This window comes from Physeter macrocephalus, chromosome 6, assembly GCF_002837175.3.
Source record: "Physeter macrocephalus isolate SW-GA chromosome 6, ASM283717v5, whole genome shotgun sequence".
Lineage (NCBI taxonomy): Eukaryota > Metazoa > Chordata > Mammalia > Artiodactyla > Physeteridae > Physeter > Physeter macrocephalus.
In genome coordinates, this window is record NC_041219.1 from 2,784,734 (window position 1) to 2,809,557 (window position 24,824).

Here is a 24,824-nt window from a genome sequence, read left to right on the forward strand (position 1 = left end):
CATGCCACTCTCTCACTTCATCCCAGCTTACCCTTCCCCCTCCCTGCGTCCTTAAGTCCACTCTATGTCTGCCATTTTTTTTTTTAGATTCCATATATATGTGTTAGCATACGGTATTGGTTTTTCTCTTTCTTCACTCTGTATGAGATTATGTTTCCTTATTCTTTGCCCCCTAAAAGTTTAAAGAATCATCTACATGCTGCTTCCATTCCTTGACTTTTCACTCTCCCCAGTCTTCTCGGTCTGGGACCTGACCCTTATATATTGTATAAATGACCCCAATTGTCCAACACAGGAATGGTGTCTTGAGTTCTCATCCCCTTTGGCCTTTACCTACTCATCCTTAAAACTCCTTCCTTGGCTCTTATGACACCACTTTGTTTTGACCTTTTAACCATTTTAATTGCTCACTTTCAGTCTTTTCCTGCCTTTACTTCTTCCTGTCCTTTAAATTTTGTTTTTCTTAGAATTCTATCTTTAGTTCTCTTCTCTTCCTTACTAGAAATCCACCATAGGCAACTTTATCCAAATCCATGTCTTCAGTATCCCCAGTCTTTACTTTTGGCTGTAACATCTCTCGTGAGCAACAAATGCAAGCTGCCAGCTGCCTCACAGACTGCTCTGCCAGGATGCACTGAAGGCATTAAAGACTCAGGTCTGGTACACATGTCTTACCCTTACCTACCTGGTCTCCTTTCCTGTGATCCTCCCCTTCTTCACCCTACACCAATCCACCTATGATATAATTGTATTGTCTTTCTAAATTATAAAATGTCATTATTCTGCTTAGAAAATTAATATACCTCCAGAATAAAGTCCAAGAACTTTATCTTGGCTTTCAAGGCCCTTCACAATCTGAGTCCAGTCTACTTTTATAGCCTCATCTTCCATAAAAGTAGGTATAGCTCTAATTTATAGATTAGGAAGACAAAGAGGTCAAATAACTTGTCCATAGTTATTTATTCAGCAAATAGTAGAGTATCTATGGAAAATAAATGTGTTCCTTACTCTTAGGACAAGAGTAATTGTTATATTGCCACGATAAAAAGATCACCAGAATTGGTTTTAAAACTAATCAATCAATGACATCTTGCTCAGTGAACACGTGTCTGAAAGGCAACCAATGAGTGCAGCCTCATGCTTTGAAAGGCAACTGTTAGGGACAGACTCATTCCATTTGAACATACTTTCAAGACTGATGGCAACCCTCTCCTCTTCCTGCAAAATGCTCTTTCTAAAAACTGTACGTAAGATCAGGAATTTTCTTTGCTCAATGAAACTATACCTGACCACCATAGTACTCCTAGTACTTAATAGTAAACAAGGTTCAGCTTTTGGGTTTTAGACATTGTGTGAGATACTGATATCAATCACTGTATAATGGGAAATGGGAGAATAAGGTACTAGCCCTGTTCTCAAGAAGTTTAGAATCTGCTGGGGAATATATACAGGGAAACAGGCCGTTTCAGTAACTGGTAAATTCTACCAAAGGAAAAAGTGTCTATCCTCTATAGGAGGGGCCTCTAATCTAGTCTTGAGGCAACGGAGGATGGGTGGACACTGATCAAATAAGACTTCCAAATTAATTTCCAAATAAAATTCCATCTGAGGTCTTACCTGTAAGAGCCTATCATAGGGCTTTAGGCCACCAAGATCTCCTGGCCCAGCTGGGCGAATATTTTTGACATATACTCCTTTCTCCAGCAAGCCATCTGCTACACTGAACCCGAAGTCCTCCATGTCAGAGCCCTTGTACAAGGTCACCTGGAAAATGAGACAATGTGAAGGGGATATTTAGGTAGGTTGAGGACTTCTGCTTGTGAAATTTCTTGATGAACCATATTTTCAAACTAATTTCAATATAATAGATTTGTAATAGATTAGGCAGCTCCCCCCAATCTTAACGCTTTTTCCATTCTCTAGGAACATCCTTGGAATTTGCCAAGTCCCACCCAGAACTGGAAAAGGAGGAGAAATGCTGGAGAGTTCTGGTTTCTCTTTTTTTTTTTTTACTTGCAGTCATCAGGTATATATAGGTGAGAATTTCCCAGGGGCATGTTCACGTCTCCTGGAGCAACCCCTAGGTGTTGGGAGAAGCCAGGGTTAGCCCTTTGCAGCTGGATATCAGGACTAAGCCAAAGGCCTTTCCTTCCTGTTCACTGTGCCTGGTGCTGTGCTGGGTTCAGTGCTCAGCATATCCTCTGCCTTTGAGCAAGAGCCAGGAAGTCCATTTTATTTTCTCTAGTATCCCAGTCAGTGCTTCAGTACTGTGGGCAAGAAATGTCTTAAAAGGGAGAGCGGCCAAGATGGCAGAGTAGAAAGGTCCTGAGCTCACCTCCTCTTATGAGCACACCAAAATCACACCTACCTGCAGAACAACCATAGATGAAAAAGACTGGAACCTACCAGGAAACATCTTCTACAACAAAAGGCAAAGAAGGAACCACAAGATGGAACCACCAGTAGACTCGTGATGTAATCAAATCCCATACCCCCCGGGTGGGTGACCCACAAACTGGAGAATAATTATACTGCAGAGGTTCTCCTCCAGGAGTGAGAGTTCTGAGCCCCACAGTCAGGCTCCCCAGCCCAGGGCTCCTGCACCAGGGAAATGAGCCCCCATAGCATTGGCTTTGAAGGCCAGTGGAGCTTAAGTGCAGGAGCCCCATGGGACTGGGGGAAACAGACTTTGCTCTTAAAGGGCACACACAAAATCTCACGCACACCAGGACCCAGGACAAAAGAAGCAATTTGATAGGAGCCTGGGCCAGACCTGCCTGCTGGTCTTGGAAAGTCTCCTGGAGAGATGGGAGGTGGCTGTGGCTCGCCCTGGGGACACAGACACTGGTGGCAGACATATTGGGGAACATTCAGCCACTCCTGGTGGCTGACATATTGGATCATTAGCACCAAGACCTGGCTCCACCCTACAGCCTTTAGGCTCCAGTGCTGAGAAGCCTCAGGCCAAACAACTAACTGGGCAGGGACACAGCCCCACCCATCAGCAGACAGGCTGCCTAATGACTTTCTCAGCCCACAGCCGCCTCTGGACTTGCACCAAGACAGGGCCCTGCCCGCCAGAGGGCCAAGACCCAGCTCTACCCACCAGTGGGTAGGCTTGAGCCCTTCTCTCCAGGAAGCCTGCACTAGCCTCGTGATCAGCCTCACCCACCAGGGGACAGACACCAGAAGCAATCCCACAGTACAGGGTGGACCCTACCCCAGGGCCAGCTGAGGCCCGGCCCTCCCCACTAGCAGGCCAATGCAAACTTCTGGACACCACGACCCCATACCCAACTGTATTAGGAACCCCTGCCAACCAATGATCTGAAACGAACTCTGGGATCCCTGGGCCATGCAAACAGACTCCAGGAACCATCTCTGCCTGCCAGTAGTCCAGCACTAACCCCAGGATCTGACTTCACGTGCCAGTGGGTGGGCAACAGCCCCAGAGTCTTTGGGACCCTGGCTCCGCCCACCAGTAAGCCAGCACTACCCCCGAGGCCTACTAGGGTTGCACAACCTTGTCACCTTGCCTGGTGACAAGGCCCCGCTAAACAGTACCAGCAGCATCTGCACAAGGCAGGGTCTAGCAACCAACCAAGCCTACCAGACTGCCCACACAGTCAGCCTACCACAAAGAAGGACCCATGCAGCCCTCTTAGGGGGAACCCCTAGAGCATATAGCTTGGGTGATGAAAGGGGAGTACACTGCTGGGATGCAAAGGATACCTCCTACAAAGGGCCACTTCTCCAAGGTTGAGAAATGTAATTAACCTACCACAGACATAAAAACACAAACAGTAACTTAGACAAAATAAGGTGGCAGAGGACTATGTTCCAGACCAAGGAACAAGATAAAACTCCAGAAGAACTAAATGAAATGGAGATAGGCGATCTACCGGAGAAAAAGTTCAGAGTGATAGTGATAAAGATGATCAAAGAACTCAGGAGAAGAATAGATGCACAGAGTGAGAAGTCAAAAGTTTTAAACAAAGAATTAGAAAATATAAAGAACGACCAAACAGAGGTTAAGTATACAATAACTAAAATGAAAAATGCACTGGAAGGAATTAATAATAGACTAAATGATTCAGAAGAACAGATCAGTGAGCTGGAAGACGAGTAGTAGAAATCAGTGCTGCTGAATAGAAAAAAGATAAAGAATGAAAAGAAATGGGGACAGTTTAAGACACCTCTGGGACAATGTCAAGCATATTATTTGCATTATAGGGGGTCCCAGAAGGAGAAGAGAGAGAGAAAGGGCCCAAGAAAATATTTGAAGAGATAATAGCTGAGAACTTCTCTAACCTGGCAAAGGAAACAGGTACCCAAGTCTACGAAGCACAGAGAGTCCCATACAGGATTAATCCAAAGAGGAACAATACCAAGACACACTGTAATCAAAATGACAAAAATTGAAGAGAGAATACTAAAAGCAGCAAGGGAGAAGCAACAAATAACATATAAGGGAACTCCCATAATCCTATCAGCTGATTTTTCAGCAGAAACTGAAGGACAGAAGGGAGTGGCACAATATATTTAAAGTGATGAAAGGGAAAAAACCTACAACCAAGAATACTTTATGCATAAAGGCTCTCATTTAGATTTGATGGAGAAATCAAAAGTTTTACAGACAAGCAAAAGCTAAAACAATTCAGCACCACCAAACCAGCTTTAAAACAAATGTTAAAGGAACTTCTCTAGGCAGAAAAAAAAAAGAATAAAAAATAAAGGGTCACAACTAGAAACGAAATTACGGGAGGAAAAAGCTCACTAGTAAAGGCAAACATACAGCAAAGGTAGGAAATCATCCACACACAAAGTCAGCAGAGAGGTTAAAAGACAAAAGTAGTACTGTCACCTGTATGCACAATAAGCAGTTAAGGGATACATAAAACAATTTGATGTAAAATATGATATCAAAAACAGAAATCATGAGGGGAGGAGAATACAAATGCAGGGTATTTAAAATGCATTTGAAATTAAGAGATCAGCAACATAAAACAATCAGGTATGTATATAGACTGCTATATAGAAACTTCATGGTAACCACAAACCAAAAATCTATAATAGATATACACACAAAAAGGAAAAAGGAATCCAAAGTAACACTAACAATAGCCATCAAATCATAAGAGAAGAGGGGGGAAGACCTATGAAAACAAATCTGAAACAATTAACAAAATGGCAATAAGAACATACATATTGATAATTAACTGAAATGTAAATGGACTAAATGCTCCAACCAGAAGAAGCAGGCAGCCTGAAATGGATACAAAAAAACTAGACCTGTATATATGTTGCCTACAAGAGACTCACTTTAGATCTAAAGACACATACAGACCGGAAGTGAGAGGATGGAAAAAGGCATTCCATGCAAACAAAAAAATCAAAAGAAAGCTGGAGTAGCATACTTAGATAAAATAAACTTTAAAGACTGTTACAAGAGACAAAGAAGGACACTACATAATGATCAAGGAATAAATCCAAGAGTAAGATATAACAATTGTAAATATATATACATGCAACATAGGAGCACCTCAATATATAAGGGAAATATTAACAAACATAAAAGGAGAAATCGACAGTAACACAATAATAGTAGGAGACTTTAACACCCCACTTTCATCAATGCACAGATCATCCAGACAGAAAATCAATAAGGAAACACAGGCCTTAAATAACACATTAGACCACATGGACTTAATTGATATATATACAGCATTCCATCCGAAAACAGCAAAATACACATTCTTTTCAAGTGTGCATGGAATATTCTCCAGGATAGATCACATGCTAGGCCACAAAACGAGTCTCCGTAAATTTAAGAAAGCTGAAATCACATCAAGCATCTTTTCCAACCACAGTGCTATGAGACTAGAAATCACCTACAAGTAAAGAAACTGCAAAAAATACAAACACATGGAGGCTAAACAATATGCTACTAAACCAATGAATCACTGAAAGAGGAAATCAAAAAATACCTAGAGACAAATGAAAATGAAAACATGATGATCCAAAACCTATGGGATACAGCAAAAGCTTACAGTGATACAAGCTCACCTCAGGAAACAAGAAAAATCTCAAACAACCTAACCTTACCTCTAAAGCAATTACAGAAAGAAGAACAAACAAAACCTGAAGTTAGTAGAAGGAAAGAAAGCATAAAGAGCAGAACAGAAATAAATGAAAAAGACTAAAAAAAAATAGAAAAGATCAATGAAACTAAAAGCTGGTTCTCTGAAAAAATAAACAAAATTGATAAGCCTTTTGCCAGACTCGTCAAGAAAGAAAGGGAGGGACTTCCCTGGTGGCACAGTGGTTAAGACTCCGTGCTCCCAACGCAGGGGCCCTGGGTTTGATCCCTGGTCTGGGAACTAGAGCCCACATGCATGCCACAACTAAGAGTTTGCATGCCACAACCAAGGAACAGGTGAGCCGCAACTAAGGAGCCCACCTGCCGCAACTATGAAGCCCCTGAGCTGCAACTAAGGAACCCACCTGCAGCAACTAGGGAACCCGCCTGCTGCAACTAGGGAGCCTGCCTGCTGCAACTAAGACCCAACACAACCAAATAAATATAAAATAAAAAAATACACAGCACCAAAAATAAAAGTAAAAATAAAGACAGAAAGGGAGAAGGCTCAAATCAAAACAAGAATGAAAAGAAGTTACAACTGACACCAAAGAAATACAAAGGATATTAAGAGATTACAATGAGAAACTATACAGCAATAAAATGGACAACCTAGAATCAATGGACAAATTCTTAGAAAGGTACAATCTCCCAAAACTGAACCAGGAAGAAACAGCAAATATGAACAGACCAATTACCAGTACTGAAATTGAATCAGTAATTTAAAAACTCCCCAAACAAAAGTCCAAGACCAGATGGTTTCATTGGTGAATTCTACCAAACACTTAGAGAATAGTTAACACTCATCCTTCTGAAATTATTCCAAAAAACTGCAGAGGAAGGAACACTTCGAAACACATTCCATGAGGCCACCATCACCCTGATATCAAAAGATATCACAAAAAAAGAAATTACAGGCCAATATCACTGATGAACATAAAGGCAAAGATCCTCAACAAAATACTAGCAAACCGATTCCAAATACTAGCAATGCCTTAGAAGGATCATACACCATGGTCAAGTGGAATTAATCCCAGGGGTGCAAGGATTTTTCAGTATCTGCAAATCAATGTTAACAAGTTGAAGAATAAAAAGCATATAAAAAGCATATGATCATCTCAATAGGTACAGAAAACACTTTTGATAAAGTTCAACACCCATTTATGATAAAAACTCTCCAGAAATTGGCCTTCAACATAATGAAGGCCATATATGACAAACCCACAGCTAACATCATATTCAATGGTGAAAAGCTGAAAGCATTCCCTCTAAGATTAGGAACAAGACAAGTATGCCCACTCTCACCATTTTTATTCAACATAGTTTTGGAAGGGCTAGCCACAGCAATCAGAGAAGAAAAACAAAGGAGTCCAAATGAGAAAGGAAAAAGTAGAACTGTCACTGTTTGCAAATGACATGATAATACAGAGAGAAAATCCTAAAGATGCCAGTAGAAAACTACTAGAGCTCATCAATGAATTTGGTAAAGTTGCAGGATTCAAAATTAACATACAGAAATCTGTTGTATTTCTATACACTAACAATGAACTATCAGAAAGAGATATTAAGGAAAAAAATCCCATTTACTACTTCACCAAAAAGAGTTAAATACGTAGGATAAACCTACCTAAGGAGGCAAAAGACCTGTACTCTGAAAACTATAAGACACTCATCAAAGAAATTGAAGATGACACAAACAGATGAAAAGATATACCATGTTCTTGGATTGGAAGAATCAATATTATTAAAATGATCACACTACAATCTACAGATTCAATGCAATCCCTATCAAATTACCAATGGCATTTTTCACAGAACTAAAACAAAAAATGTTTAAATTTGTATGGAGGGAATTCCCTGGTAGTCCAGTGGTTAGGACTCAGTGCTTTCACTGCTGTAGCCTGGGTTCAATCCCTGATCGGGGAACTAAGGTCCCGCAAGCTGTGCAGTGTGGCAAAAAGAAAATAAAAGAAAAGAAAATTTGTATGGAAACACAAAAGACCCTGAATAGCCAAAACAAGCTTGAGAAAGAATGGAATCACTCTCTCTGACTCCAGACTATTCTACAAAGCTACCGTATCGAAACAGTATGGTACCGGCACTAAGACAGGCATATAGATCAATGGAACAGAATAGAAAGCCCAGAAATAAACCCACACAATTATGGTTAATTAATCTATGATAACAGGCAAGAATATATAATGGAGAAAAGACGGTCTCTTCAATAAGTGGTGCTGGGAAAAGAATGAAATTAGAACATTTTCTAACACCATATACAAAAATAAACTCAAAATGGATGAAAGGCCTACATGTAAGACTGGATACTATAAAACTCCTAGAGGAAAACATAGGCAGAACACTCTTTGAGATAAGTCACAGCAATATTTGTTTGGATGTGTCTCCTATAGTAATAGAAACCAAAGCAAAAATAAACAAATAGGACCTAATTAAACAAGCTTTTGCATAGCAAAGGAAACCATAAACAAAATGAAAAGACAACCTACGGAATGGGGAAAAATATTTGCAAACGATGCAACTGCCAAGGGATTAATTTCCAAAATATTCTAACAGCTCATAGAGCTTGATATCAAAAAGACAAATAACCCAATCAAAAAACGGCAGAAAACCTAAATAGACATTTCTCCAAAAACATACAGATGGTCTACAGGAACATGAAAAGATGCTCAATATTGCTAATTAATAGACAAATGCAAATCAAAGCTACAATGAGGTATCACCTCACACTGGTCAGGATGGCCATCATCAGAAAGTCTACAAATAACAAATGCTGGAGAGGGTGTGGAGAAAAGGGGACACTTCTACACTGTTGGTGGGAATGTAAGTTGCTGCAGCCACTATGGAAAACAAGATGGATGTTCCTTAGAAAACTAAAAATAGATTTACCATTTGATCCAGCAATCCCACATCTGGGCATATATCCAGACAAACCTATAATTCGAAAAGACATTGGGCTGGCCAAAAAGTTTGTTTGGTTAATGAATACGTTGTTCAATAAAGTTCTTGGTGAAAATGAAAAATGTGTTTTTTATTTATTACTTAAAACCAAAAGAACTTTTTGGCCAACCCAGTACGTGCACTCCAATGTTCATAGCAGCACTATTTACAATAGCTAAGACATGGAAACAACCTAAATGTCCATCAACAGATGAATGGATAAAGAAGATGCGGTATATACACAGTGGAATATTACTCAGCCATTAAAAAGAAAAATGCCATTTGCAGCAACATGGATGGACCTAGAGATTATCATACCAAGTGAAGTAAACCAGAGAAAGATAAATACCATATCACTTATATGTGGAATCTAAAAAACTAATACAAATGAACTTATTTACAAATAGAAATAGACTCATAGACATAGAAAACAAACTTATAGTTACAAAAGGGAAAGGCAGGGGGTGTGGGATAAATTGGAAATTTGGGATTATCAGATACACACTACTATAATATAAAATAGATCAACAACAAGGACCTACTGTATAGCACAGGGAACTATATTCAATATCTTGTAATAACCTATAATGGAAAAGAATCTGAAAATGAATATATATATGTATGTATATATGTATATGTGTGTGTATATATATATGTGTGTGTGTATATATATATATATATATATATATATATATATAAAACTGAATCGCTCTGCTGTACACCTGAAACATTGTAAATGAACTATAGTTCAATTTTTTGAAAAGTCTTAAAAGACCTGAAAGTGCTCCTGTAAGGAACACCCTCCTCTGGGGCCTGCCTTCAGTAGCTCTCTCAGTCCTTGTCCTGGGTTTGGTTTAGCAATTCCAGGCATTCCTGGAAATGCCAGGATTTGCAAATCCACCCTTCTCAGCTGTGGGCCTCAGCTTGTTCTCTCTGCATTAAGGCAGTACCACCAGCTAAAGTTTCCCCTAACCCCCAGTCCTCCTTCTGACCACCTGCAAGAGTTAGCCTGAGGTTTACACATTCATCAAATGTGTACTGAGTCCCTCCATGTGCTAAGCCTGGTTCCGGGTGCTGGGAAACAGCAGTGAATGAGACAGAAGAGGCTGCCTTCTAGAGGCAAACACATTAATGTGTAATGTTCACTGAGACCCACTGTGCTGGACACGCCAGACAACATACTCAGCACATCACACTCATTTAACACTTAATGTGACCGCTATTTTTAGTAAGCTTTGCTGCATGCCCTCCACAAAAACTGATGCACACATCAAGCAATAATTTGGGCTTAGTTTTTAACTCTAATTATTTAAAAATGTATGTTTTGGGACTTCCCTGGGGGTCCAGTGGCTAAGACTCCACGCTCCCAAAGCAGGGGGACTGGGTTCGATCCCTGGTCAGGGAACTAGAGCCTACATGCTGCAGCTAAGAGTTTGCATGCCTCAACTAACGATTCCGCATGCTGCAACTAAAGATTCCCCATGCCGCAACTAAAAAGATCTCACATGCTGCAATGAAGATACCGTGTACCACAACTAAGACCCAGCACAGCCAAATCAATTTTTTGAAAAAAAAGTATGTCTTATTTATTTTAACACACATAATACCTAAATACATTCTTGTAGAAGAGTCAAAAAATTCAGAGCTATACAGGGCAAAACGTGAAGATTAATACTCTTATAGCGGGTTTATGTTTTTATACCAAGTTATTTTACTGCAGAGAGATATGGAATATTGAAGGAATACAAAAGTGGTCATTTGTGGATTTTCTTCTCACTGGACAGAGAGCTAAAATATCAAGCTGGCTGTGTCAATTCTAATCACCAGGCAGCCCTAGTGGTTACTGCCGTATTAGAGGTTAGGAAATTCAATTTTATAGACATTAAGTAACTCGCCCAAGATCACAAAAGTATTGAATGGTGGGGCCGTCTCTGTCTGACTCCAGGCACTTAACCGTTATATTCTATTGCCGCTCAAGTGCCTTATTTCATAGATTCTAAGATGTACTTCTTTTTCATACCTTAAATTCTCTGAAATCAGGCTGTGTTTTATAGGCCATGGTAATCGTAGGACCTATGAAATAGGGTATATCAACATCTCACCCCTACCTGCCTCTTTCCAACAATACACTAGAAGGAAAGGGGCCAGAATTTTGTTACATATTTACTTTAAGAGAAAAAAAGCTGTGCCTTGCCAATTACAGGTTGTCCTGATCAGAAGCATCGACATCACTCAGGAGTGTGTTAAAATGCAGAATCTCAGACCCTGCTCTGAATTGCCATCTGCCAATTTCTGTGCACAATGAACTTTGCTCTGTGTGGTACTTCACACACCAGAGGGGCTATTACGTGTTCTGAAAAGGAAGAGAGGGAACTAACAATGACACTCTTGGCAGGCTCGTTCCATCACTGTGCGTATATGAATGTGCGTACGTGTGGGTGCACACGTGTGCACTGGACCCTATGATGTGTGCTAGGCACTGTTTGAAGGACTGAGTGAAAAAAAGATACAGCAATAAACACAGCACAGCCATCGTGAGTATACAGTCCAGTGACCATATCTGACTTAATCCTAACAATCCTGCAAGACGGGCAAGAATCACAGTTTTAAATGAGGTAGTGTATATGAAGTTTTAAAACCTGAAATGACCTGATATCTGTGGAAGGATCACTTTTGTGGCACTCGTTTATACAAGCATAGAGTAGAAAGTCCTACTTTACTATAGAAGAGGTGTGTGTGTTTTAGCAAAATCCAGCCCCCCGTGTCTGACATGTACCTTGATGATGCATGGGGAGAAGTTAAACTGCATGAATGAGAGCACCCTCTCCCCTCAAAGCAAAACTCATCAGGAGGAGAGATGTCTTTGTTCGCAACCTGGGCTCAGGTAAAAGCCTGAGGGGAGTATGTGGGAGATGCCCTGCCAAGCTCCTCGAGGCGGGCAAACATCTTTGTTTTTTTCACTCATAATATCCCAAACTCCTCAAATGGTACCTGCCACACAGTAGTGCTAGTATTTTGTCAAATAAATGAAACGACTGTTTCTGACATACCATGTGGTTGCGCTTGGAAGCTAGTCAGAACTGACCATCACGTGCTGTGTGAATGGAGTGGGATTTAGTTCTGAGGGTCAAGCCATGCCCCGCCTCCCGGCCCCAGGGCGGGCCATGCTGGAAATGAGCAAGGCAAAAAGCTGCAGGGTGGCTGGCGTGGATGGGGCCCGGCAGGATAAAGCTCCATAGTGACACCGTGTGGCCACGAGAGGTGAGAGCACCTCTGACGTTAGAGCCAGGCCTACCGCGCCTTGAGCTGAGGAAGCCCCATTCTCGCACGGAGAATAGGGAGGGATGGAGGGTCCTCCAGCTCAAGATGCTGGACTTCTTGCTAATAAGGCTGTGGGACTTGATTGATTAGCTTAAAAAGCAAACCAGATGCTACTGTCTCCACCTAGTTAGTGGAGATCATACAGACGGGGAAATGAAAGCTCAGAGAGGGTTAGAAACTTGCCCAAGGTAAACAGATAGTAAGCAACAGAGAAGTGGTTCAAACGCAAGTGGTTCTGACTGCAAAGCATGGATCTTTGCATGGCATACTACCTCTTTACCTAGCACGTGGTGGCTTAATAAATATTCATTGCAGAGAAGATATTTTAAGCCCCTCTAGAATTATGATTTTGCCTTAGGCCATAGGACAGGAGAGTTTTATGTGAGGTGGGAATGTTACTGAGATATAATTGACATACATCTCTGTAGAAGTTTAAGGTGTATCACATAATGACTTGACATACATATATTGTGAAATGATTACCACAATAAGTTTGGTTAGGAGAAAGTTTGTTTTGGCCATGCAGCAAGGCATGTGGGGTCTTAGTTCCCCTACCAGGGGAAACTGTGCCCCCTGCAGTGGAAGTGTGGAGTCCTAACCACTAGACCGCCGGGTAAATCCTGAGAAATCTATTATTTAACGAACGATTTCAAACATATTCAAGAGCAGAGATGCTAGGACAATGAATCCTCATATACTCATCACTCAGATCCAACAAGCATCAAGAGCTCACTTACTTCATCCCCCTGTCTTTTATCTTCTTTGGGGGAGTATTTTAAAGCAAATACCAGTCCTCATGTCGTTTCACCCTTACATAACTCAGTATGAATCTCTAAAAAATATAATCACTTTTTTACACAACCTCAGTGCCATTAATTCATCCACAAAAGCAGCACTTATTCCTTGATATATTCTAATATCTAGTCTATACTAAAATTTCCCTGATTGTCTCAAAAAGTGATTTTTAGAGTTAGTTTGTTCCAGCGAGGCCTACGCATTGGTGTTAGGTCTCTTAAATGTCCTCTTACCTAGAGCATGCCCCCATCCTTTTTTCCCTGTGCTACTGACTTATTGTTGAAACCGTGTCATTCGCTCTGTAGCATGCCCTTCTTTGCCCCATTTTCCTTTAAATGGAAATTAGCTCTGGATGCTCGAGTTGAGTCAGAATCAGCTTTGGGGGGAGGGGTAGATCACAGGTAGGACAATGTGATTCCTATAACAACACATCACTCAGTGTCTAGTTGTTCCACTTTGGGTGGGTTCGGGTGATGACAGTTTAATTCTTCCATCATAAGGTTCCCCATTAAACTTCAATTTAATGGTTTCATCCATTGATGACCATTGTCTGAATCAATAATTTTATTAGGGGTTGCAAAATGATCATCTTTTTATGATCTCTTACTATCTTCTATATAAGCTAGAATTCTTTTGTAAAGAATTCTCATTTCTTCAATTAGTGCTGTTTGGTTACTCTGAAGTACAGTTTGTACAAGAAAGGCAAAATGAATGCTAATTCTTTTTTTTTTTTTTTTTTTGTGGTATGCGGGCCTTCCTCTGCTGTGGCCTCTCCCGTTGCGGGGCACAGGCTCCGGCCGCGCAGGCTCAGCGGCCATGGCTCACGGGCGCAGCCGCTCCGCGGCATGTGGGATCCTCCCGGACCGGGGCACGGCCCAGCCGCTCCGCGGCATGCGGGACCCTCCCAGACCGGGGCGCGAACCCGGTTCCCCTGCATCGGCAGGCGGACGCGCAACCACTGCGCCACCAGGGAAGCCCTCTTTTTCATTTTTAAAATAGGGAATTAGTGCACTAAATATTTCCAGTGGTGTCCCCATGAGGTTTTTTTGAGGTGAGGGGGAAGGGAGTGACCTTTTTAAAGTACATTATCAATATGAACCTATGGGTTTTTATATATATGATATGTTACGATCAATTGCATCATTCTTTGTTTTTTCTTTTTTTTTTTTTTTTTGCAGCACGCGGGCCTCTCACTGCTGTGGCCTCTCCCGTTGCGGAGCACAGGCTCCGGACGCACAGGCTCAGCGGCCATGGCTCACGGGCCCAGCCGCTCTGCGGCATGTGGGATCCTCCCGGACCGGGGCACGAACCCGCGTCCCCTGCATCGGCAGGCGGACTCTCAACCACTGCGCCACCAGGGAAGCCCCTGCATCATTCTTTGGGTGCTCAAGTTTCCTTGAAGGAAACTTGATATGAAGGGAAGTCCTTCATATTGACTTCATGTTGTCCTTTTGATATGACCCGTTTGCTCTGATAAGTTGTTTGCTTTCTGGCACAAGATATCAGACTCACCATGAACATTTCCTGCCTTGATTGGAGCAAACACTTCTGGTTTACATTCTAGTCCCTTTCTTCCCATACTCATGTTCCTTTCTCAAAGGGAGGAAGGGGAGGAATAGGGAGAGATGGGTACAAATGAGGAGGGAGTGGCAGTGACAAATAGCTAATGTGGTTGGTGACAGTCTGCTATTCTTGGGACTCTGTTTACTAGTGGATGAAATTACTCTACTCCAAGGTCCCTGCTTATATGCCTCTCTTTGGCTTTGTCTGTGGGATCGCCTGTCCTTATGCCCCCTTTCCATCTTTGTTCCTAGTCGGGTTCTCTCTATGTGACAAGCAGCACAAATGGGGTGGAAGGTGGTGCATTCTAGTTATCTCTGTTCCACTAGGTGTAGGTTTGGAGAGCAGTCCCATGGACCCTCTGCACATGGCTGGTCAGTAAGAGGACTGGCGTCTGCTCTGCAAGCCAAGCCATACTCTTCAGTCACATCTGAATCTGAGAGTCACAAAGCCTATGCTTGCAATGGACATTAGGAAGCCCAACTCTGTCTTAGCTCTGAGATATGTTTCTCAATACAGTGAACCTGAACCCTTGCATGTGGGGTACATTTGGTGTGGGCCTCAAGTAATAGTGAAGTTCTTCATTGCTCAATTGGCCTGTGCTGCTTGGGTGTTTGCTCCACAGGCCAGAACCCAGAAGGGGCAAAAGGATGAGTGTCACCAAATACTGCCAACACCAGGCAGTGATAATACATTAACCACAACAGTAGAGATGGATGTCAACCAGAGCAGGTGAGCAGATTAGCCCATTAACTGTAAAGTCAGAGGTGCTGGCTAAGAGGCTTGGCTCTCCCGAGCCTTAGACTTGATGATACAGCTTTACGGCAAACTCTTCAGGATGAGAGGCTAATAAAAGGTTTAAATTTGAAAGTAATCTGTTTCTCTAGAAAGATTTCCTAAGGTTAGAGGAGAGTGAATTTTAATAGCCAGCGCTATGGTTCTCCTGGAAATGGCTTGGAAATAACAAAATGAAACTTTAAAATGATACAGAGGTAAGATTCCAGGAATCAATAATTCACAAAAATAGGACACACAGCTGCTCTCAAAAGCAGCAACAATAAATTGTGCCATGTAGCTGCTGCCCTCCTGTTTAGCTGGAGATGGGTAGTGGTTACTTCTGATTTATTTCCTGTCCAAAAGTAATTCTAAGGATTCCAAAGTTTAAGTCACAATTTTCCCCCGCAGATGAATCCCTTCACCAGGCACTTTCCTATATATGACTGTTTTTGACCTCCCAACAACTCTGTGCAGCAGAATCGTGGCCTTCCTATGAACGAGGACACCGCCCCTTGAACTTGATGAATGGACTTGTCCAGTTAGAATACATAAGCCTGGGGATTTCAGTGTTAGAATATCTGACCTCATTTGCTGTGTCCCTTCCACCAAATCATGACTTTTTTTTCCCCTCGACATACAAATCTACTAGCTGGTCAGGCAGTTTTTATCCATTTCCAACTGCCCAACCAACTAAAGATGAATAATTTATCACCTCTGCTGTATTTCTTCCCCTCAGAGCCCTTCTGTGGCTTTCCCCAAGCATCTGGCCAAACTGCTCCCAGCTGCTAAGAGCTCTTCGTGTTCCACCCTAACCCAAGTAGATCAAGATTTTTCTTGTAAGGTCTCCATTCTGCGCTGACCAGAGGATGCCTCCGGGGAATGCACTATGAACACAACGATAGATATTCTGTTCTAAAAGGGCCAGTGAGTCTCTTGGAACGTAACTCTCTGGGCGAGGATACCGTTCTACGAAACCCAGGTCAATTTTAACCATTCATCACAGCTCGCGCTGCCATGGCCTCTAACCCTCCTGAGAACAGAAGCTTTAACAGGAGGTGGCGGGCTTCATCAGGACTCAAGCTGAGCCTTGTTTTGTATTTCTAAGCAAGTCTATCTGCATGTCTGAACAATGTCCTCGAGGCAAAGATCAGAAACCAAATGCCTGTGTTTTCAGTTTTGACACAAGTGAAAAGCCTCAGCAGCAGAGCCAACTCTCCCCACTTGGATTTTAATGGCAACCGTGTCTACTATCTTGAGCACGTCAAGGCAAGTGGCAGCCACATCCCCAGAAGCAGCTGCTAAGCCCTGGCTGCCTCTGTGGCTCAGACCCTTGCCCGATGGCCTTATCAGAGATGGTTCTAGTCTTTCCACAAATTACCGGGCACTTGGGTTTATTTTTGCAGACACCACTGGGGGAGCCCTGTTCCTTTAAACCTGACAACTCAAGTAATGTTGATTTTGAGCACAATCCTATACTACCTGTGGGGCTGGAAGAAAAAAATAAAGTATGTCTTTTCCAGCTGCATTCTTCCAGCCCAGAGGACGCTATCTTGGATTCTGCCACTCAAAAGTGTGGGTTCCAAGATGAACAGGGTCAGGAAAAGCAGCTGCTGCCTTCCTGTCCGGGAGTCTTGTTGGCAGAGGAGAGAACTGGACGGACAGCAGCGTCAGACGCTGCCTCCTGTTTTCTGGCAAGCATGTGGCCCCATGAGCTTGGCAAACGGGGGCTCAACAATGGGAGAGTCAGAGCTTGGATGGTGGCCCTAAGTCTGTGCGTGTCAGGGCTGACTTGGCCCTCGGAGAACTAAGTCCCAACCAAGGAAGTTCACAGCTTTTAAGATCCAAGGTGGATTGAGGGCTGCTTTCCCAATTCATCTCAGAGGACCTTCGCAGCTTTCATTTCACATCATACCAAAGAGGAAAGAACCAGATCATTCTCCAATTCTCCAGGAGATCAAGCCACGCCACGGGCAGCTGATGGACACCTAGTTACCATTAGCTCTGCCCCTGGCCCTTTCTACTTGCCCAGCCAGCACCAAGTCAGCCAGCCTGGCAGAGACCGTTGCAGCATCTCGGCTCAGGACCGCCTGCCGGCCCCTCTCCACACCTGCCTCTCCGGCCCCCCAGGGCTGCTCTGGCCTGGCTCTCCTCCAGCTCCTGACTCTTCCCGAGTCCCCCTGGCAACTTACTGACCTCCACAGCCCTCAGGCCCATGTGGGCAAGATGTCCTGATCACAGTTGGAACATGTGTGTGTGTGTTGGGGGTAGGCGGGTTCGCTACACCACCAAGCAATCCTGCAACACCGGCTGAGTGTCCTACAATTCAACTCAGTTCTGACATTATCTCCCTGGTGATAGCGTCAGACTCCACAGGTTAAGGGCTCAGTCTTACAATGTCATCTCACCTCCACCCCAGCATTTTAGACAATGGTCTTCAGACACGGGTTGTCACCCGTGCCTTTGACCAACCGGCTATATCTCAGAGGTTCCAGCAGCCCTCTCCTTGGGTTTGACTAATTTGCTAGAGCGGCTCACATAACTTACCAGATCACCGGTTTATGATAAAGTGGTACAACTGAGGAACAGCCAGCTGGAAGCGTTGCTCTGGGGGGCAAGGTATTCGGGAAGGGCACGGAGCCTCCGTGCCCTCTGAGCGCACCACTCTCCCCGCATCCCCACGAGCCCACGAACCTGGAAGCTCCCGGAGACCCAGCCTTTCGGGTTTTTATAGAGGCTTCATTACACCAGGCACTAAGTCATTGGCCTTTGGTGATTGATTTCACCTGCAAATCCCCTCCCCTCCCTGGAGGTTGGGGGTGGGACTGAAAGTTCCAACCCTCTAATCACAGGGTTGGCTCCACCTGCAACCAACCCATCCTTAACTGCATCTAAAGGGAACCTCATTAACATAACAAAAGATACCTTTCTCTCTCAACCCTTAAGAAATTCCAAGGGTTTTAGGAGCTCTGTGCCAGCAACTGGGACCAAGATCAAATGTATACTTATTATAAACCACAGTATCACAGGTGGCCTCCTTGATTCAGGGGCCACCTGCATCTCTGGGTGAGAGGCATCCCCTTCACCCATCCTCTGGGCTTCTGGGAATTTGGGGGCAGGAACTTGTCATTCGGGAAGTATGACAAATTACAGCAGACCAAACTCCCACTGCACTGAGCACTAAGAAAGTTGATTTTATTTCCTCATTCCAGGTAATGCTGTGGTTTGACACTACAAAGATCCTCAAACAAGAAAGAGCTCTGTGCTCCATCTAAGGGGGAAGAAAGAGGGCAGCCCTGGGCTGCACTGTTATCAATGTCATCCTCACCACAGCCCGGCCAGACACGCAACAGACACACAATAGAGCAGAACGATGGTGGAGGAAGAGGTCCAACAGGCTACTCTCCAAGGACCTGGACATTAGGGAAACGGAGTGACCCTCAGGGAGCCACCTCATTTGTAAAGTGAATATCCCGTAGGTAACAATATTTTACGACCTATTAAAAAACACATTTGATCACAACAGAGACAAGCAAAAACATCAGAAAAAGATGAATGATCCCTAGGCCAGGGCTAGACTTAAGGGAAGCCATTAACATTTCTGGACAGAAGTGAGAGATCAAAAACTGACATATCAGGCACACTAGACCACTGCCTAACAAGCCCGCCTAAGGGTCATCTGAGTCTAGGGGACTGCACTCTGTTTGACTTAGCATTTCTATGGCTCAGGGCTCAGACTCTGTAAAAGTGGATGGCAACTTACAGAGAAGAGATACGATGCAAATTGAGTTCTGTCCCTCAGAAAAGATAAGTTCAAAGGCCTTGCTTTTATTTCCCTGTAAGTCACTGAGCAGCTTTCATTTTAACTAGGAAATCTTATTTGGCATTCTTTTTTTTTTCCCTCCATGGACTGAGATATATATATATATATATATATATATGGCATAGTTTCTTTATCTTCCCTTTGAACAAGCTTTTTCATCCTGCTGTCATTCCTCATTAATGAGTTTAAAAAACACTTTTTTTTGCACGAGCCAATCATTTGTTTAAGAATTTTGTTTTTTACATTTTTAAAAAGTAAGTCTCGGGGCTTCCCTGGTGGCGCAGTGGTTGAGAGTCTGCCTGCTAATGCAGGGGACACGGGTTCGAGCCCTGGTCTGGGAGGATCCCACATGCTGCGGAGCGACCACTTTTTTTTGCACGAGCCAATCATTTGTTTAAGAATTTTGTTTTTTACATTTTTAAAAAGTAAGTCTCGGGGCTTCCCTGGTGGCGCAGTGGTTGAGAGTCTGCCTGCTAATGCAGGGGACACGGGTTCGAGCCCTGGTCTGGGAGGATCCCACATGCTGGCTGCGGAGCGACTGGGCCCGTGAGCCACAACTACTGAGCCTGCGCGTCTGGAGCCTGTGCTCCGCAACGAGAGGCTGCGATAGTGAGAGGCCCGCGCACCGCGATGAAGAGCGGCCCCGCTTGCCACAACTAGAGAAAGCCCTCGCACAGAAACGAAGACCCAACACAGCCCAAAATAAATAAATTAATTAATTTTAAAAAAAAAGAAAAAAAAGTAAGTCTTAACAGAATCACAGACAAGGGAAGCTGATTGAAACAATCTATTTTGAGGACTGTCGGGGCTTATGTCATTACTCATATAAAACATACGACCTAAACTCCAACCCTTGTCCTATAATTCCACACTGATTGTCAGTTGCCCCTGGTTTTACAAGGAGAGAATATGCTTGTCAGACTGATGTAGTGACTAGTAACTAGACACACGTCCATTTCTCTCTGTAAAGAGATTCTCATTATGGTGTACACCTCCATCTCTGGAGGCTCTAAGGCAGCTGCCTGAATCGTCTTTAAGGCTGGGATCCTGAGGAGATCTCATTTTCTGGGTTTCTGACACTACACTATAGGGCTGAGGTAAGACTCTGAATGGTGACTTCACCTGGGAAATGCTATTTGTGAAGTCTCCTCTCCTGATAACAGGTGATCCCTCCCCTTTTCTGCTAAGTGAGTAAACTGAAGTTCAGAGAAGTGACGTAGCCAGTGACTGTCAGATTGTGACCAAACCTCTGTCTGCCTGACAATTCACTGGATCTTGAGTACCAAATGCAAATATTTGGTGAAGAAAGATGCCTGTGCCGGAATAAGATATGTGTTTCCATTTCATATTTCCTCTTAAGGCCGAGCCTGTTCCTGAACTGGGGAGAATATTGCAAAAGAAGTGGGCCTTAAACACCAAAAATGACACTCCTTCCAAGAAGTGAAACAACTTTATCATATCAAGAAGAACAAAGGTCCACTCTCAAAACACTCAAATATATTGAAATTGCAAAGTGAACTTGGCTGAGAGAAAAGCTGATGGTAGCAAATGCAGCTACAAGAAATACGAGACTCAAATGTTCACGGGTCATGCCATCAGCAGCCATAAATAAGAGATGATTCTGGAAAATAATTTTTAAAAACCTTTCTGTAAAAAAATAAATAAAAACAGCTGCATATATGTATAACTGATTCACTTTGTTGTAAAGCAGAAACTAACACACCATTGTAAAGCAATTATACTCCAATAAAGATGTAAAAAAAACCCAAAACAGCTGCATACAATTAAGGAATACAACTTTATTGAAAAACACAAATGACACGGACTTCCCTGGCAGTCCAGTAGTTAAGACTACATGCTTCCTCTACAGGGGCCGCGGATTTGATCCCTGGTCGGGGAACTAAGATCCTGCATGCCGCACGGTGCAGCCAAAAAAAAAACAGCAAAAGGAAATGATTTTCTAAGAAGTCCAAATGCTCTGAATATGAAGAATTTTCTACTCTACTGAAAAAAAAGTTTTTTGCCTTAAAGTATGCAAAGAGAAGTGAGGCTAGAATTCATCTCAGAAATAGATTAAGTGGACACCAAAGAATATTTAAGCTTCAGAAGGAAAAGAGGGGTTTATCAATGAGCTGTACCTAAGATCACAGGCTCCTTATCTGCAAAGAGAAAAAAAAAAATCTGTGATAAGCTATAGTACAAACCAGAATTCATTTTAAAGATAAAACTTCAGAAGCTCCAGGGCCAAAGATGCAACCTCATTTCCCCTTTACTCAGCCACTATGTGTCAGTGACTGATTTCACTGACACAAAATAATCACCTCCTGTTAGCAAAACCTAAGGGAGTGATTCTCAATCCTTAGGGAGCAAAAGAATCCATTAAGGGGTTGCTGAAATGTAGATTCTTGGCCCCCACTCCCAGAAAGTGCTGACCAGGTGAGCCTAGGCTGGGCTTAGGAACCCGCGTTGTAACAAGCAGCCGTGTGATGATGGTAAAGATCATCAGAGGTCCATATGCCAAACTATCCTCTAAGGCCATGGCTCCCAAACTTTTGGTGGAGACCCATTAATAAGTCTTGAAATCAGCTTAATGTGACAGCATTTGAAAACAAACAGAGATGTTAAAATAAACAAATAAATAAATAAATAAAAGAAAACAAACAAAACAGAAAATGTTAGCGTATACTGTGCAGTCAATTTTTGGATTCATTTACATATATGAATGTGGGTGTATGTGTGTCCTGAATTGTGAGGTAAAAGGTATTTTGGACTGTGTCTTAGCCAAGAAGTTTGAGAGGCAATGGCCTCTGGAGACACAAGTATCACTTCCCTGTGACTCCCTCACTGTCCACCTCCGGTGCCCCCATCTAAGTACCAAACCATCACTCCAGTGCCAACTTCCTCCTCCAACCACAAAGGCCCAAAAGGGAAGTGAGGCTCTGGTGCTTTGTTCTCAAGTGTCAGGAAGGATAACTAGCTTTTCAGGTTCAGGAATGAATGGGGACCACCTGACGGAAGACCTGCTGGGACACGGCAGAGCCTCAGACACAATAGATAGTGTGAAATAAACAAAAACCATGTAGCCTCTCACCTGAGCTCTGCATTTTCATAAGGTCTGAAGGAAGAAAAGGTATTGGTGAGGAGGACTGGGTGGAAAAGGAGGGGCAGATAATGGAGAGGAAGTTGAAACTCAAGAAACTGGAAGATTAAGCCCACGCTTTATTCTTTCTGTATCAGGAGATGGAGCGGTTTCTGCTTTTTGTTTGTTCTCCCCAGGAAGGGGGGTGGATACCGGCCCATTCATTCCTATCCTCTTGAGGCAGCTTCTAGTGCTAGTAAGAGTTTGTAGGTACTGGCTTGGATACGGACAGATCCACAACTTGTTCTCATGGCCAGCTTTCACCAAGTGGCACACAGCCACGAGAAAGATGGCAACTGGAAAATAACACCAAGTGTGTTCAGAATGGTGTGCTATTAACCCTACCCAGCCTCTCCACTCTGGTCTTTGCAGCCCCTTGGGAATTCCTCCACGAGGTCTATGTAGAAAAGTCCACCCAAGGGGCTCAGGGAACTGAAAACCAGCCTTCATTCCACTTGCCAAGCTGTGCAGTCTTGACTTGGGGTTATTTTTACCTTGAGGAAGGGATGTTTTTCTATTTCCCTGGTCCCCTCTCCACACCACCACCCCCCACCAAAGAATACCTTTTCCTCACTTCTGTGAAGGTTTAGTACAGGCTAATAGCACCCCAATGGGAAAGATAACTCAATTGCATCAACAAGGCACTGTGCCTTTTCATGGTGTCAGGTAATCCTCCAGTGTTCAAAGGACGCCCATAATCAAGACACAGGTGCAATTACCAGTCTCTGCTCTGAGTAAAATGACTCTTCTAATGACTATTTCTCCTCTAAAGCATTTCAAAATTGGAGAATGTGTTTAACAACAAACATGTGGATGGCCTATTAGGGTAACTGAATTCACTTAAAAAAGAAGATACCCAAGATGTGAGCATAAAACACTCCCAGAATTCCATATTGTCAGGCGGCAGGCTCCTCCACTACATTTTCACTTAACAAGATCATTTTGGGTGTCTTACAATGCCCAGGACACCACCTACTCCTGAGCATCTTATTTTGTTTGGTATCAATCTGGAAGAAGAGTGAAGCCACATGGGAAAGGCACTTATTGCTACCATTGAGGGGAAATGACTGAAGTGAAGGAAGAAAGAAGTAACCCATTTATTAGGTCAAGTGGGTCCCGCGGAGTCTGTGATCTGTGGCCTCTCAATTCACACCCTCCCACACACAAATGTTCCAACCAGTCCATCCTCTGCCACTGATTGTGCTGCTAAATGCATGATGCCTTTAAAAAAAAAAAAAAAAAGATCTATTTTCAGCACATTTTTTAAAACCTCAGCTATAACAACTTGCACAGCCAATTGACTGTCGTTATCTTTGCTAACTGCTTTCAGTACAGGAGGGATGGGGAGACAAGCCTTTTGTATTGCTGGGCTATCAGGAATCTCCCTTTGAGGAGACTGCTTCACTCCAGAAGGAAAAATGGCTCTATTTTATACTTGCTATTTCCCTATCCTGTAGCTGGAGGTAATAAATATCTGCTAAGAAGCACTGTTGTGGGAGGCTAAAAACAGAAAGACTATAGCACACAGTAGGCACTCACTGGTATCCTTTTCCTTTGGTGCTGAAGGAAGGTGGGTTACCCAGCATGCTCCCCTCTGCCTGGGCAGTAGACTTTTAAAGAGGGGAAGGCAGGGTTCCTAAATAACGGAGGGAATCAGGAAGGGCCAGCCCTTTTCTTGGTACAGCAGAATTAGCAGTGACTATGCAGCTTCTGCAATTTAATCACCAATGGAGTCCTTACAGCCTCCTAATGGTGTTTGTCAATTAGCAGATGAGGATATGTGACAGGTGGTGAAGGCTGGTGTTTACCAGACAGACATCAATTCAGGGTAACTGGATAAACAAACTAACTTGTGCTATGGGGCTAGAGCTGGGTCCCCACCCTAAAGTGTCAGAAACTTCTTTGCTTTTCTGTAAAGTCTGTAATGCCTCTTAATGCACAAGGCTCTCATTGGCAGATGTGCACTCCCTCAGTACACTGCTATCTGTGACATCCTTTTGTACATGTTTCTTTCTGTGCTTTGGAATGCCTTCCCATCCTCCACCTTCCTGCGGAGTCAACACCTGCATCTAGAAAGGCTTTATCGTTCCTCTGTAGTGGGTTCAGTTTCCTCCCCAACCCTGCCCCCCCCACCCCCACCCCACCCCTTGCCGTCCCCCCAGGACAGCCTAGTCTAGCATCTATTGTACTTATCCCACCATCTTCCTACTGTTTCCTGGACTGTCTCCCCATTAGACCATGTGCTCCCTGAGGATTTATAATACATTCTTTAAGTAAATGAATGCACAGTCTATGCACTGAATGAATGAACGAATGAA

General features: G+C 43.2%; 1 protein-coding gene across 3 annotated transcripts in view; it reads right to left on the reverse strand.

The window, feature by feature from the left end:
- GRIP1 (glutamate receptor interacting protein 1) overlaps positions 1-24,824 on the reverse strand; it is a 481,467-nt gene that overhangs the window by 1,196 nt on the left and 455,447 nt on the right. For all 3 annotated transcript variants that reach the window (XM_055085186.1, XM_024122731.3, XM_055085185.1), the window contains one exon: positions 1,618-1,764. In XM_055085186.1, coding sequence (XP_054941161.1) covers positions 1,618-1,764 — 147 coding nt within the window. The remainder of the gene's footprint in view (positions 1-1,617; positions 1,765-24,824) is intronic.